We start from the raw sequence: 15185 nt of genomic DNA, 5'->3' as shown, positions 1-15185 counted from the left end.
ATAAGGCTGATGGGAGGCTTGGTAAGTTGAAGGATCGATTGGTGGCTAGAGGGTTCACACAGACTTATGGCGTCGATTACTAGGAAACTTCTGCACCAGTGACAAAATTGAATACTATCCGGGTATTGCTATCTATAGCAGCCAACCTTGAATGGCCATTACACCCACTGGATATCAAAAATGCTTTTTTGAATGGAGAATTAAAAGAAGTTTATATGACCTTGCCCCCTGGCTTCACTAAGGGAAGGGTTGACCAGGTATGCAAATTAAAGAACTCTTTATACGGTCTAAAGCAGTCCCCACGAGCTTGGTTCGATATATTCTCAAAGGTCTTAAAATTACAAGGCTACCAAAAAGGACTATCGAATCATACCATATTTGTCAAAGTAGAGAGAGGTAAGAGGTGTATTCTCATTGTATATATTGATGATATAATTATTTCTGGTAATCACAATGAAGAAATAACATGAGTGAAAGCTTCTCTGGGAAGAGAATTCAAGGTCAAGGACCTTGGACGTCTGAAGTATTTCCCAGGCATGGAGGTTGGCAGATCAAAACAGGGTATTTATGTATCTCAAAGAAAGTATGTACTTGGTCTCTTAAAAGAGACAGGTATGCTAGGGTGTAAACTATTTGAAACTCTTGTTGTTGTAAAAAGGAAGCAAAAATTGAAGAAGGAAAAGGGCAATTCTAAGGAAGAAGACAACACAGCTGAGGAAGAGGAAGATAGGGAAAAAGAAAAGCTAGTTGACAAAGAGAGATATCAAAGGCTTGTTGGGAAGTTTATCTACCTCTCACACACAAGGCCTGACATAGCATTTGTTGTGAGTGTAATTAGTCTAATTTTATGTTCTTGTTATCCCGTCAAAGCTCAACATTCACCACCATATAAAATTGTTGGTTTTATAGCAGTTCGATAAAACTTTTCTTTAGGCTTATTAGGTACCTTACGATTGTAGATAACTCCTTTAGTTTTTCTCCAATTAAACCACCTCGCTTGTATCCTATGTGCAATATCTCCATCAATTTCCCCATTCTGTTGAATAATCGTTCCCAAATATCTAAACTTTGTCACTTGACGTATGGTTTAATCACCTAATTTCACTTCCAAGTTATTACTCACTGACCTCTTATAAAAAATATAATGTAAATATTCTGTTTTACTCCTACTCAGATGGAAACCTTAGGAGCTATTATTTAACATGATAGGAAAATTAAAGGGGATATTATACATAAGATATAAGATGGGTGGTTTAATTGGGGAAAAAATGAAGGAGTTATTTGTAATTGTAATGCACCTAATAAACTTAAAGAAAAGTTTTATCGTACTACTATAAGATTAGCTATATTATATGGTAGGGAATGTTGGGCTCTAACAGGACAAATAGAGTATAGAGGTGGAGTAGTAGAGATAGGAATGTTGAGATGGATGTGTGGACATACATGTAAAGATAGAATAGGAAATGAGCACATGCGTGAAAAAGCAGGCGTAGCACCTATTGAGGGAAAAACAGTAGAAGATTGTTTGAGATGGTTTGGACATGTATAAAGACTACTATGGGAGGCACTGATGAGGAGAGTGAAACGAATAATATTGAGTTTTGTCAAGAGGGGTAAATGAAGTTTAAAGATAACACTTTTGGAAGTTGTTGATCAAGATTTTTTAGTGAACATTTTTAAAAGCTTGGTATATGATAGATTACAATGACATCGTACAATCTGTGTAACCGACCCCGCCTAGTGGGATAAGGCTTTTTGTTGTTGCATTGATTATTCTAATTCATATTCCTTTGACAATTTGAATCCCTAAGTCCTAACAAATGAATGATCACAAAAGGGGAAAAGATTGATTCTTCAATTAGATCAGCAATTTCTATTTTTTTTTTGGTCTTCAGAATAATAGCATGCTTCTAATTTTAGTTTCTATATCTACCATAGATGATTTGATGATCTTTTTGCTAATATCCTAGCCTGATATCTCTTTCTTTTCTTAATATTGATTGTTGCTTAACCATTTATTAATTTTATTGAATTTTACTAGAAGTTATATTTGGTAAATGCTTTTGGTATGCATTTTTATGATTGTTTTGGGTATTTTAGGTTGTGCTTGAGAATTCTACAGTGGATGATTTACAACCTGGGTCTACACAAGAAGCTGAGATGATTACAAAAGATATGGTATGATATTTCATTTGATGTTCGATATTTCCCCCTCTTTTCATAAGATTGATCAATGATCATTGAATTCCAAGGTTACCAAACTTGTCAAGGAAGGATAAACTGGTAATATTAACTAGAAATGTAAAATTGTAATAGTTTATTGTCTATTAATAAAATAAATAAAAAAATATAATCATATTGTCGAGATGGCATATATATTAAGTAATTAAATAATATAATCAACATGTAATTATTTTGTTATTTTAAACATATAAATAGATATTTTAATGTGAAACTAAATAATATCTAGTAAATCAAATTTATTAAAATATATTTAATATTTAATTGTGGGATAAGGCTTGTTGTTGTTGTATATTTAATATCTAATAATCTCAATCATATCAATCTTATCTAATGAAAAAAGAATAAAGACCTATATAGACAATAAATATTTGATTTCTGATATAGGGAACAAAATTATATCAATCTTGTATAATAAAAATATAATAAAGACTAATAGTTACAAATTAAATATTTGGTTTTCACAAATATAAATGCCGTATTTCTAAATGAAATTATTGAGAAGCATATTTTGGCTAGTAATATTGCTTGAGATTTGTTGTTGATAGAATATAATGATGTCGTGCAATTTATGTAGCCAATTTCACTTGTGGGATAAGACTTTTTGTTTTATCATATCCTTATTTTATTGGCCTAAAGGTTTTGGCTTTTCTATATACTTTGTTGATAAGTCTTAGTAATACACAAGCATCTTCAAATCCTAGTTTCTACGTAGTATCAGAGTTAGGGGGAGTTCGATACATTCGATATGTAGTATCTAACCATGCATTGTTTGGCCTTGAGGGATCCTTTACTTCTAATTTTTGTTAGGTTTGCAACACACTCATTGCTATTGGCGTAGAGGGATTGGTGGTCGCCATTATTCTAGACAAGCTCTCTAGTGAGAATTGCAGAGAGTGGGTTGAATCCATGAAGCTTGCGAATAAAGGTTGTGGAAAACAAGGATGCATCTTTGGTAGGATTAGTGCTCGAGGTTTTGAACAAGGCTTTGAAACTGTACGAGTTCAAAAATTCCACGGTTTCGTCTTGTCTTGTCAATTCGACAACCTACCATAAAAAGGAGCTTCATGTCTCCCCCTATAGCTTATGAGATATGGAAAGCAGTTTGTGAAGCCTATTCAAATGGTGAGAATACGTCACAAATGTTTGAGATTAGAACTAAGTTCTGGCTAGTGAATTAAGTTGAAAAAAGTGTCCCTCTAGCATTGAGGCTGATAAAAAGTGTGTTTTGAAAATGGGTCAAAGATTTTGAACCCCTTCTAAGTAGTGGAATATCCAAGAACTACACATTACATGGTATCAAGTTCAAGTGTATTGCTATGGTGGATATGAACAGAAGTGTAGCCAAACACATGAAGAAGAATATTGGATTCAAGATGTAATTTGGGAAAGACACTTTGTAATCATTTAAGGGGAGTATCAGAGGATAAGACTCCACTTGGCATTTAGTTGATACGTCGCTGTTAACATGATATGCCCCAATAGAACTTTGGCACATTGTATGTAAACGAGTACTCTAGCAACTTTGATAATGCCTCTATTTTTCCCTTTGCAACCCTATTTTGTGTATTGGCATGATTACTTTTATAGACAGTATTGTGTAGTAGAAGAGAAGTTTAGTTGAAGTATTTAGTACCATTGTCAATGTGCAAGACTTGGGTGTTTGTATTGAACTAATTTTTTTTTTTTATCATGGTGAATAAATTCAGAAACAGATGTTCCTTGCCTTTCTTTTAAGAGAAAAACCTAACAAAGGCGAATGTGACCATCTATGAAGGTAATGGACCATTTTGTTTTGGTATAGTTTGGAGTACGGGATGGTTCCCACATGTTACTATGGATAGTAACAAAGGTCCATCATGTCACCATGGATAGTAGCGCAAGATTTGGTTGGTGTAAATGGTGCTTTGTGGAATGATGTTTTGTAGTGCTTGGCTAGTTTTCACACTCATAGTTTATGTCAGGATTATTTATTGAATAAAGGGATGGGAATGGACAAGATAAGTAATGAAAGTCAGACATGATTAATATCCTATGATTCAACTTGAGGGGAGCATGGAAATCAAAGATTTAATTTGTAAATATCTTTATTCTGTTTTAATTAGGTAGTATGTATTTGATTTTATTCCCTATATCATATGCCTATTTTCTGGACCAAAGTTGGCCTCTGCTGGATGCATTCTGCTGACGAGTCTTGATAATACACAAGCTTCTTCAACTCTCGGTTTCTACAATAATAAATCTAATATTTTATTATTTGCTCAATAGAACTCACTAATCTATTATTAAGGCTAATTAACGGATTCTAAAAGTAACATAAATCATCAAAAGAAGATCACAAGATGTCTCATTGCCACATGTATGTTTACCCAATTTTCTTTGTTTTTTTTTATTGCTTATTCTTGTATGAACAAAGCTTGTGAGGGAGGATTAATGTATTGCACGTATCACACAGTAGCCATAGTGTATATCATTGTGGTATTTTGAGAGAGAAGAAGTGTATTTCTCATTTATGTGTATTCTGATGTACAAACTGAAGCTATGTATGCACATCAAGTGAGGTACAACCTAATAAATGCTAATAAAGTCTAATCATGACAATAAATGCTAATTATTCACAATAATGACATAATATTCCCATACTATGGTAGGCTTAGGTAGTCCTTTGGTGAGCACATCAGTATTCATAAATGCTAATCATGTCCAACTTGCTTATACAACTAAGGTAGGCTTAGGTAGTCCTTTGGTGAGCACATCAGTAGCTTGTAACTTGGTAGGTAGGTATGTCAAACATACAATGTCTTTCTCTACTCTCTCTCTAATAAAATGCCTATCCACCTCAACATGCTTAGATCTCTCGTGTTGTACAAAATTCAATGCCATGCATATGGCAGCCTTTATTGTCACAATACAACTTCATTGGTAGATCAATTTTGACCTGTATTTCTTCCATGACCCTTCTTATCCATAGTTCTTCTGTGATTGCTTGAGCTAATGCTCTCAATTTTGATTCAGCATTACTTCTAGATACAACTCTTTGTTTTTGACTTTTCCAACTCACTAGGTTTCCCCACACAAACGAACAATAGCTAGAGGTGGATCTCCTGTCTCCATTGGTCCCCTTCTCAATTTGCATCTGTATATATCTCAATCGTCCTCTGATCATGCTTCTTGAATAGCAATCCCTTACCAGGTGTACCTTTAAGGTATTTGAGAATCTTGTATACAGCTTCCAGGTGTTTCTTCCTTGGATCACACTTGTATTGACTTGCTATATTGACCACAAAAGCAATATTTGGCCTTGTAATGGATAGATAAATGAACTTTCTAACTAATCTCTGATATCTGTCTTTATCAACCGTTTCTTCTTCTTCATTGTCGTTGTCTTCTTTAACCTCATTATCAGAGTTTTCTTCTCCTTCTAACTCCTCCTTACTGTTTTTCTCAGGTTGCTTCTTTCTTGAGACCATAATAGGAGTTTCTTTAGATTTACAGCCTAACATGCCAGTTTCCTTAAGAAGACAAGTACGTACTTCCTCTGAGATATATATATATGCCTCGTTTTGACCTTGCAACTTCCATTCTAAGAAAATACTTCAAGTTCTTGAGATCCTTGACTTTAAATTCCTTACCAAGGATAGTCTTTATCCTTGCTATTTTCTTAACATGATCTCATGTAAGAATTATATAATCTACATACACAATAAGGATGCACTTCTTCGCTCCCTTAGCCTTAGCAAACATCGTATGATCTAATAATCCTTGTTTGTAACCTAACTTTAGGACCTTTGAGAACTTGTCAAACCATGCTCTAGGTGACTGTTTCAAGCCATATAGAGATTTTTTTAGCCAACATACTTTGTCACTTCTGCTTCTATCAAACCCTAGAGTTAGAGTCATGTAGACTTATTCCTTCAATTCTCCGTTTAGAAAGGTATTCTTGATATCTAGTTGATGAAGTTTCCATTCAAGGTTGGCTACTACTGACAATAGAATTCTGATAGTATATAGTTTTGCCATTGGTACAAACATTTTGTTGTAGTCTATACCATATGTTTGGGTGAAACCCCTTGTTATTAATCGTGCCTTTAACTTGTCAAGTGTGCTATCAGCCTTATACTTTGGGATAAAGACCCACTTGCAACTAATTAATTTCTTACCTTTAGGTCTCTCAACAATCTCTGTGTTTCATTTTTCTCCAAAGGTTTCATTTCCTCTATAACTGCATTTCTCTATTCTGGTATTTCCAGTGCCTTTTGGATGTTGTTAGGAATAACAATTTTATCCAAATTAGTGATGAAGGCCCAATAACTAGGAGAGAGAGTCTTGTAGCATACATGCTTTTGAATCGGATGTAAGGTACAAGTTCGAGGTGGTTTCCAGAGAGCAATAGGAAGATCAAGTTCAGCAGATTCACTTCCTTGTTCTGAATCATTTGGCTTACTAGATGGATTAGTCCTTGGTACTTCAGCTTTAAGAACTACCTCTGGTTCTGACTCTCTTGATGCCTTAGATACAAGTTGCTTACTATCTTTTGATTTCTTCTTTTGAGTATAAACCAATGACTCTTCCTTTTGTGGTCTTTCTACATCTCTCTCTGTTTTCTTGTTTTCTCCAAACTTTGGCATAAGAGAAGAGGTTGGTAAAGGTGGGGTGTTTGATGGAAAAGATGGTGAGGGTAATGATTCTGGTGAGGGCTTAAGAAGTACATATTCTGTGTAAGGTGCTGGTTCCGAAGTCTGAGATTCACCTATATTCTCCCCCTGAATTGAAGAATTGGAATAAAAGGGAGTTTCTTCATGGAAGGTAACATTGAGGCTTACAAGGGTGTGTTTAGAAACAGGATCAAAACATTTGTATCCTTTTTGAGTAGGAGAATAGCCAAGAAAGATGCACTTGATAGCTCGAGGTTCGAGTTTACTGTTTTAGTGGATATGAACAGAGGTTGTGCAACCAAATACTCGAAGCGGAAGTTTGTTTCCAATGTGGGATGTAGGAAAAACACTTTGCAATTTTTGGAGAGGAGTTTTAAAGGATAAGATTCGATTGGGCATTTGATTGATGAGATAGGTTGTGGTTAAAATGACATCCCCTCAATAAAACTTTGGCACATTGCAAGTGAACATGAATGCTCTTGCAACTTCAAGGATATGTCTATTTTTTCTTTTTGCAACCCTTTTTTGTTGAGGGGTGTGGGCACAAGTACTTGTATGGACAATACCATGCATTTGGAGGAAATGACTCAAAGACTAGTTGAAGCACTTAGTACCATTATCACTGTGCTAGACTTGGGTGCTAGTATTTAATGTGGATGAAGAAACTTTTTGATCATGGTGAAGAAACTCATGAATGTGGATGCAGCCTCAGACTTGTTCTTTAAAAGGTAAACCCAAACAAATACGAGTATGGTCATCAATGAAGGAAATGAACCATTTTCTTTGAGTACGGTTTGGAGTACGAGATGGCCCCCACTGGTCACTGTGAATGATTGTGAAAGGTTTGGTGGGTGTGTATTTGGCTTTGGGAAAGGAAGTTTGATGGTGTTTGGCAAGTTCACACATCTCACACTGGATTTCACTATAATTCAGGTTGGGCCATAAGGTTGGAAACAATCGTTGAAGGTAATGAAAATTAGGATGACTCATCCTCTTACGCCATAACATAAAATTATTAATGTTAGAGGTAGACACAGAGTTACTAAAAATAGGTGAGGTTTCCACTTGAGTAATGACCTTTAAATAATAGAGCCCCTCATACTCCTTAGCACTACCCATTGTCGTACCAGAAGATAGGTCTTAAAACACACAATGGGATGGGAGAAATTTGGCAAAACAATTTGGTTGCTTAGTCGATTGATTGATTGAAAGAAATTTGCAATCAAGTTTTGGCACATGGAGAACAGATTCCAAAACAATAGAATCTGATATATGGATGCTCCCTTTCCCTGCCATAGGTGCTAAGGAATCATCTGCAATTTTCACTTTAACATTTCCAGCACATGGGGTGTAAGTGGTGAACAATTGATGACAGTTAGTCATATGATCGGATGCCCCGGAATCCACAATCCATACCACTGCACTCCTAGTTGTCCTTAAAGCTTGAAGAAAGGGACCCTTTTTTGCTACTAATGCTATAGCTGCAGATCTGGAAAAATTAGTCACGACACTACAGAGGAGTATACATAGCACTTCAAAAAAGGAAAAGACTTCATAATAGACTGAAAATAGAAGCCACAACCTAATATAACTCCAAACTCAACAAAACAAGGCACTAACAACACCATACGGATTGATATGGTTCGAAAACGATGTACCTATATGCCAGATTGTCCTGGATCTAGCCGGAGAGAGTGTGTTGTTGTCTTTTGAGGAGATTGTGTTCTGAACGGAGCTAATACTCGCCGCACGTGCCACCGAAAGCTTGCTGACCTAGTTTACAGGGTGGCACATGTGGTCCACACCAATGTTTTTAGAACCGGACCGGACATTGAACCGGAAAAGTCAGTAGTTCACGGTTCGCATGGTTCAACCAGTTGGACCAATGGTCCAACCGGTGATGTAATAATTAAATTAAAAAAAATTATATATGTATATAATAATTTAAATATAAGAAATACATATGAAATTGCTATTTAATTTAAAAAAATCAAATATTTTAAGTTTATCATGACCTAACAAGCCATATGATACAATATAATATCAAATGATTAAAAAAATTAGTCATTTTTTTAAAAAATTTAAGAAAGAATAAAAAAAAAAGTTTTTTTTTTGAATAGTCCGGTTATTGAAAACTAGATCCGGTTCCCGGCTTGATTCCGGTTCCCGGTCCGACCACCGGTTCGAAATGGCTCAAATCGGCTCAACTCTTAAAACAGTTTTTTCCTTTGAACCAGACCGGAAACCAGATCGGTTGACGGTCCGACCGGCCGGTCCGGTTCGGTTTTCAAAACAGTGGTCCACACGCACCACTATTCGCCGTTGCTATCCTAGGTTTCGTTGTTCGGAGCCTCCTCAGTATGTCTAGGGTGGTAGTGAGATTCACAGCTCCCTTCACCATTGTCCACACAAAGGCCGTCACGTATTGTTTAGAAAGTCTCATTCCAACTATTCCTGAACTAAATTTGAATTTTTGAGCCTAATGCTTTGATATCATCTGGTATTTTGATAGAGAAAAAGTGTATTTCTCATTCATGTATATTCTAATGTACAGACTGAAGCTATATATATATATATACATCAAGTGAGGTAAAACCTAATAAATGCTAATAAAGCCTAATAATGACAATAAATGCTAATTATTCACAATAATGACATAATATTCCCACAACCATCCTCTAGTAATAAGTATAAGTAGTGAGCAACATCCGTGAAGGGTTGCAATATTCCAAAGCAGCCAACAGTGAGCCACTCCATTGGCTTCCAGTGACAAGTCTGACGATGATAAAGGAATAAGGAAGGTTAAATACACGACTTGTGAACTCGTCAAAAAATTGATGATTTCACCTCGTAACTATGATTTTATGCAAGTTTCTTTTTGAGTTTGTACATTACTATTTCTATTTAAGAGTTAACTAGGTATCAATGTTTTCAGAACTGAACCGGACATTGAACTGAAAAAGTCAGCGGTTCACGATTCGCATGGTTCAACCGGTTGGACCAGTGACGTAATAATTAAATTAAAAAAAATTATATATGTATATAATAATTTAAATATAAGAAATACATATGAAATTGCTATTTAATTTAAAAAAATCAAATACTTTAAGTTTATCATGACCTAACAAGCCATACGATACAATATAATATCAAATGATTAAAAAAATAAGTCATTTTTTTAAAAAAATTTGATAAAAAATAAAAAAAAAGCTTTTTTTTAATAGTCCGGTTTTTGAAAACCGGATCCGGTTCCCGGTCCAACCGCCAGTTCGAAACGGCTCAACTCTTAAAACGGTTTTTTTCTTTGAACCAGACCGGTCGACAGTCTGATCGGCCGGTCCGGTCCTGTTTTCAAAACAGTGCTAGGTATAGATATGTAAGAACATGAAAGCATGCGAGTCCATGAGTCAAATCCCGTTTTTAACAACCATGGAATGAACTGGCTGTGTAGTCTGTCAATTATCACTAGAAGTTCATTTTCTTGAATTATTATTTGGCATGTACTTTTGTTTTAAATAGTTTTGGAATGCTTTAGGTTGAAACTGGGAAGTCTGCAGCTGATGATTTACCTCCTGGGTGGATAAAAGAAGTCAAGATTGGGAAGAACGGCAGTGGCATTAGGAAAGACCCAGTATGAAATTTGATTTAATGTTTGGTATTGTTTATGCGTTGTACCCATCCCCAACCCCACTATTCTGTATTTACAGTTTCTGATGTGCTTAATGTGTGAATAAGTTCTGATTGGTTTGCAATTTCTACAGTACTATACAGATCCAGTGAATGGTTATGTATTCCGTTCCAAGAAAGATGCATGGCGCTATGTTGAATCTGGAGATATAACTAAATGTCTGTATAAACCAACAAAAAGACAAATTGAAGATGAAGACAGTTCCACTGTAAGCTTGTTTTGCTCGTTAAGATAAGCACTAAGTTACTAGTTTATATTTTGTTTTTTGTTTTTTGTTTTTTTTTTTTTTGGGAACACTTAAATCCATATCCTTTTCCAAGTGGTTCTCAACTGAGTGTCTAAACAATCTAGTGATTACAAAACGGGAGAAATATCATTCAATCACATCAGCAATATCTTGAGACGTTTTTAAACGACATATAAATTAGTTTTGGAACTGTTATTTGAATTTTAGCTTCTAAACCTAACATGTACTGGTCTTCAGTGGATGATCTTTCAGCTAATCTGTTAAGTATGTGCTTTTTTCTCATTTAATAGAAAAATTAATTTTATGTTGGTGATTTCTTAAGAGTATTATATTCAAGAGTATTTAAGTTTGTTCCATTTATTGAAAACCTTGTCTCACCCCTAGTATCAGCCTACGATATCTTCTGTTCCTCAAATACTATTTTACCTCACATGTCTAGTACACACATTCCTTGGCATTGATAGTCTAAAATCCAAGTGTATTGTATGATTTCTATCCTGCAATCAATCAAAACAAAGAGGTCAACTTTGCATGTGAGTATTTGAGTAAGAATAATTTAAAATTTTCACTTTTGCTTTGTCCTCTTCAGCCGTCATCTAAAGCTAAAAGACAGAAATTAAAGCAGCCTGCAACCAAACGGCAGCTTTTTCTAGGTACATCATGGTGACAATATTGGTCTTCATTGATCAATTGTATCACAAGTTTATCGAAACTCAGAATATGCCTTTTATGCCTGTAGCTTATTCCTAACATATTTTTTTTTTCCAGGCAGAAAGATATCTAAAAAAAAAAGCACAGAATTGTCTGATACCAACAGTTCAGTAAAAGGGCATAATGTGAAGACTGTTGAAGCTGTTGTGAAAATGCATTCACTTGAGGATGCAGCTGCAAACGCTCCAGAAATGAATAGAACATCTGATCCAGGTACCTCACCGCTGTTAAAAATTGTATCCTATGATTCTGAAGCTGAACATTTACTTATCTCCGGCAGCTGATGTGCGAGAAAAAAATTATGTTCCAGGTGCATTGAAGAATGCTGATGAAAAGAAACACAGAAGCCCTGGCATATCCAACAAGAAAGGATTAAGTGTGCCTCACAGATTTTCAAGACGACTTGCTGGAGCTGAACCTGACCAGGTGTCTGAGTCTGATATCATCGTCCATGAACAGTCTCTTTTTGTTCCAAAGAGGAGCTTGAGGAAAGGTAGAACTGCTCGAGATATTGATTCAGCAAATGTATTGTCTCAACAACTCAATGCTGTCCTAAAAATTGAGCACACGCGTGATATACCAGGTGAGTTACAAAACAAAAGCAACAGAATTTCTGAGGACCAAAGAGATTTCAGAGAGCAATCAAATCACAATTCTCTATCAAATGATTATAGCTCCCCAAACTTGAATGGTACAACAAAGCCAACAGGTGACTTACCAATTATGGATAATCTCCTAATAGAAAACAAACTGAATGCAGGTGAAATTAGAAAATCAGGTAACAAATCAAGTAACGAGAAAGTTCATCACATTCCTTATCGAGCTTCAAAACGACTAGCTGGATATGAACCTGATATTACTGGCTCCATGTTATGTGACAAACCTCCTGAATACAAGGCTAAAAAGTCTAAAGTTGGGGCCAATGCAGAATCACATCAAATTGGCAGTATTCCATCTAAGGAGCCCGCATATCATGCTTCTACCTCTATTAATGTGCCAAGAGTTGGAGAGTCATCAGGGAGGAGCAAAAGTTCACGTAAAGTCCGACCCAGAACTTGTGAACAAGAGAAACTTGGAGAGAAACAGTTGGATGATGAGAAGTCAGAACCTCAACTATCCTTCGCATTTCACTATTCTTGGTCTGATCCATCTGTGGAATTTGCGATTCAAACCCTCACTGGTGCATTACCAGTTGAGGATTCAGTTCACAAGGAGCCTGTTTTTGTTCCTGAAACAGATGATGTTGATAAAACTAAGTTGTCCAAGAATGTTACAGAAGGTCAGGGGCCTGTTTTGGTTCCTGAAACAGATTACGTTGATAAAACTAAATTGCCCAAGAATACTACGGAATGTCAGAGGCCTGTTTTGGTTCCTGAAGCAGATGCGGATGATAAAACTAAATTGTCCAAGATTTTTATTAAAGGCTGCAATGACAAAAATCGACAAGTTACTCCAAAGAAATCCAAGAGTAAGAAAGAGCCTACTTTGCCTCGCAGGTTATCAAAGCGACTTGCTGGCCATGAACCTGAAACAGCACCTTCTGATAGAGCTCTTGAATATGCATCATCTAAAAAGTCATGCAAAGATGAACTAACTGCTACTGCAACTTCAGGCAATGGAGCATTGAAGCATATTGATTTTGGGGAAGAGACACAGCTTGATCTTCAAGCCTCCACATGTCCCGAAAGTAGAGCACATGGAGAGTCATCAAACAAGAATGAGAATTCAAATGAAGTTCAAATTGATCCCCGTGAACAGTTACAGAAGGTTGAAGCTGAAAAAGTCCAGGAGGGGTCTGAGACGGAGCTATCCTTACCGTTTGGGGACTCTTGGTCAGATACATGCTTTGAATTTGCAGTCAAGACTCTCACAGGTGCATTGCCAGTGGATGGTGCTGAGGAAATTTTGCCTGTCATAACTCCTGATCTTAATTGTCCACCAAATACAGGATTGCTTGAGAGTGTGGTAGAGAACTGCATTAATGAAGAAGCTCTTGATAACATGAAACAATCACAGAATAACGAAGATATTAATAAGGTTTGCCAACTTTCAAAACAACTCCCAGATCAACCTGAGTCATTTATCAGCTCCACATCCTGTCAACATGCTCCTAAATTTGCTTCTATAGAATCTTATGGTGATGATGCCAAGATAACTTGGACTTTGAACCAATCACAGAAGCGTGCAGATATTAATGAGATTTTCCAACCTTCAAAAGAATTCCTGGGTCAACCTGAGTTATTGATCAACTCTATATCTTGTGAAATGGTCTGCCAGCCTTCAAAGGATCTTCTAGGGCATGCTGAGCTGAGAACCAGTTCGACATCTTGTGAAAATACGACTAATTTTTTTGCAAAAGAATGCCATGGTGATGAAGCCAATATAACCACTAATTTGGATGAAAGAGCATCCCTGAATATTGGAGCTGGAAATGAATTTCAAATTGCGCATCAATCTAGAAATGTAGATGCATCAAAACTCGAAGAGTCATCCTATAATATTAGCAAGGTTCTCGGGCAAGAATCTGGTCCGGCCAAGCAGCCACAACTTGAAACTCGAATTGAAAGGCAGCATAAGTCTGACTTGCAGTTTTCTTCTCCACTTGTGGATTCTTGGTCGGACCCATGTCTAGAATTTGCATATAAGACTCTCACAGGTGCAATACCTGTAGAGGAAAACTTATCAATTCAAGGATGCTTCCAGGAACCTGCTAACAACTGTTGTGGGCAGAAGGATGCTAGCCCAATGTTGCCTGATTTTGGACCTCCCAGCTTATCTCGGGGTGATATTTCGTTTCATTACAATGTGAAGTCCATGCCAGGTCAGCAATCATCAATGAGCTCCTCCACAATCCTACCCCCGGAAAAAGTTGGCCCGCATTGGTTTCCTGAGTTTGATTCTCAAAAGCACTATTCTCAGTCGAGTAAGAATTCTCAAGGAGGTTAAAAATGCTAAATAATTGTTAGCTAGCGCCAGGATCTGTTTATCGTTTACTGTACTTTAGGTAATAAAGTCATTATGGGGAAGTGGTCGTGCATTCCTTCTATAATTAAGCCCTAGACAAACTTTGTTCCTATTTTCTAATGGACACATCTAGAATCAACTAGGCAGGGATTTAAGCGACACCCACAGCTTATGATTTATTCTCGTGCCATATGACTTGATCGTTGTTAGTTCTAAATATCAACAAAGGTTAACCCCATAATGTTAGACCTTGCAAAAAGTTTCAATCATTATTGGTCGTCGTTGTCAATTCTCATCCCCGGATCAATGTCATGTCTGTAGCTACTGGATTATTGAAATTTTTGTTCAGTTTTTACAGCAGACTAAGTCGTGTTGTAGCCCTCCCTCATGCATGCCATTATATTTTACTATTTAATTAAAACCCGTATGCATGGGCATGGTATTCTAAGCAATGCAATCCTTTAAACCCATCCTTGACAACAAATATATACCTCAGTGTGATGAGGCCAGTAGCGAAACCGTATCCATTGGAATGCTGTAAAAATCCGCAGATTATTAACCAAAGGGTTAAGAAGCTTTTGCTATCTTTAAATTTTATGAGAGGTCAACCTTCTCAAATATGTTCAAATAGCTTGATGTTGTCCATGAAGTTTTGGCCAGTTTTTATTTTCAAGTTAAT

At 36.3% G+C, this 15185-nt stretch overlaps 1 protein-coding gene across 17 annotated transcripts in view; it reads left to right on the top strand.

Annotated features, from left to right (window-relative positions):
- Positions 1-14861, top strand: part of LOC129311355 (uncharacterized) — a 53501-nt gene extending 38640 nt beyond the window's left edge. For 14 of the 17 annotated variants that reach the window (XM_054953608.1, XM_054953603.1, XM_054953610.1 and 11 more), the window contains 6 exons: positions 2101-2178; positions 10432-10527; positions 10658-10792; positions 11421-11484; positions 11600-11755; positions 11853-14861. In XM_054953608.1, coding sequence (XP_054809583.1) covers positions 2101-2178; positions 10432-10527; positions 10658-10792; positions 11421-11484; positions 11600-11755; positions 11853-14488 — 3165 coding nt within the window. In that variant the 3' untranslated portion in view covers positions 14489-14861. Of the gene's footprint in view, positions 1-2100; positions 2179-5689; positions 5767-10431; positions 10528-10657; positions 10793-11420; positions 11485-11599; positions 11756-11852 lie in introns of those variants that run through there. The other 3 variants (XM_054953604.1, XM_054953609.1, XM_054953618.1) reach the window with 3 other exon arrangements.
- Positions 14862-15185: the final 324 nt, after the last annotated feature.

The sequence above is a fragment of the Prosopis cineraria genome, unplaced genomic scaffold (assembly GCF_029017545.1).
Source record: "Prosopis cineraria cultivar Desert tree isolate PC_DT_omini unplaced genomic scaffold, ASM2901754v1 PC5, whole genome shotgun sequence".
Lineage (NCBI taxonomy): Eukaryota > Viridiplantae > Streptophyta > Magnoliopsida > Fabales > Fabaceae > Prosopis > Prosopis cineraria.
This window is presented reverse-complemented; position numbering and strand designations above follow the sequence as displayed.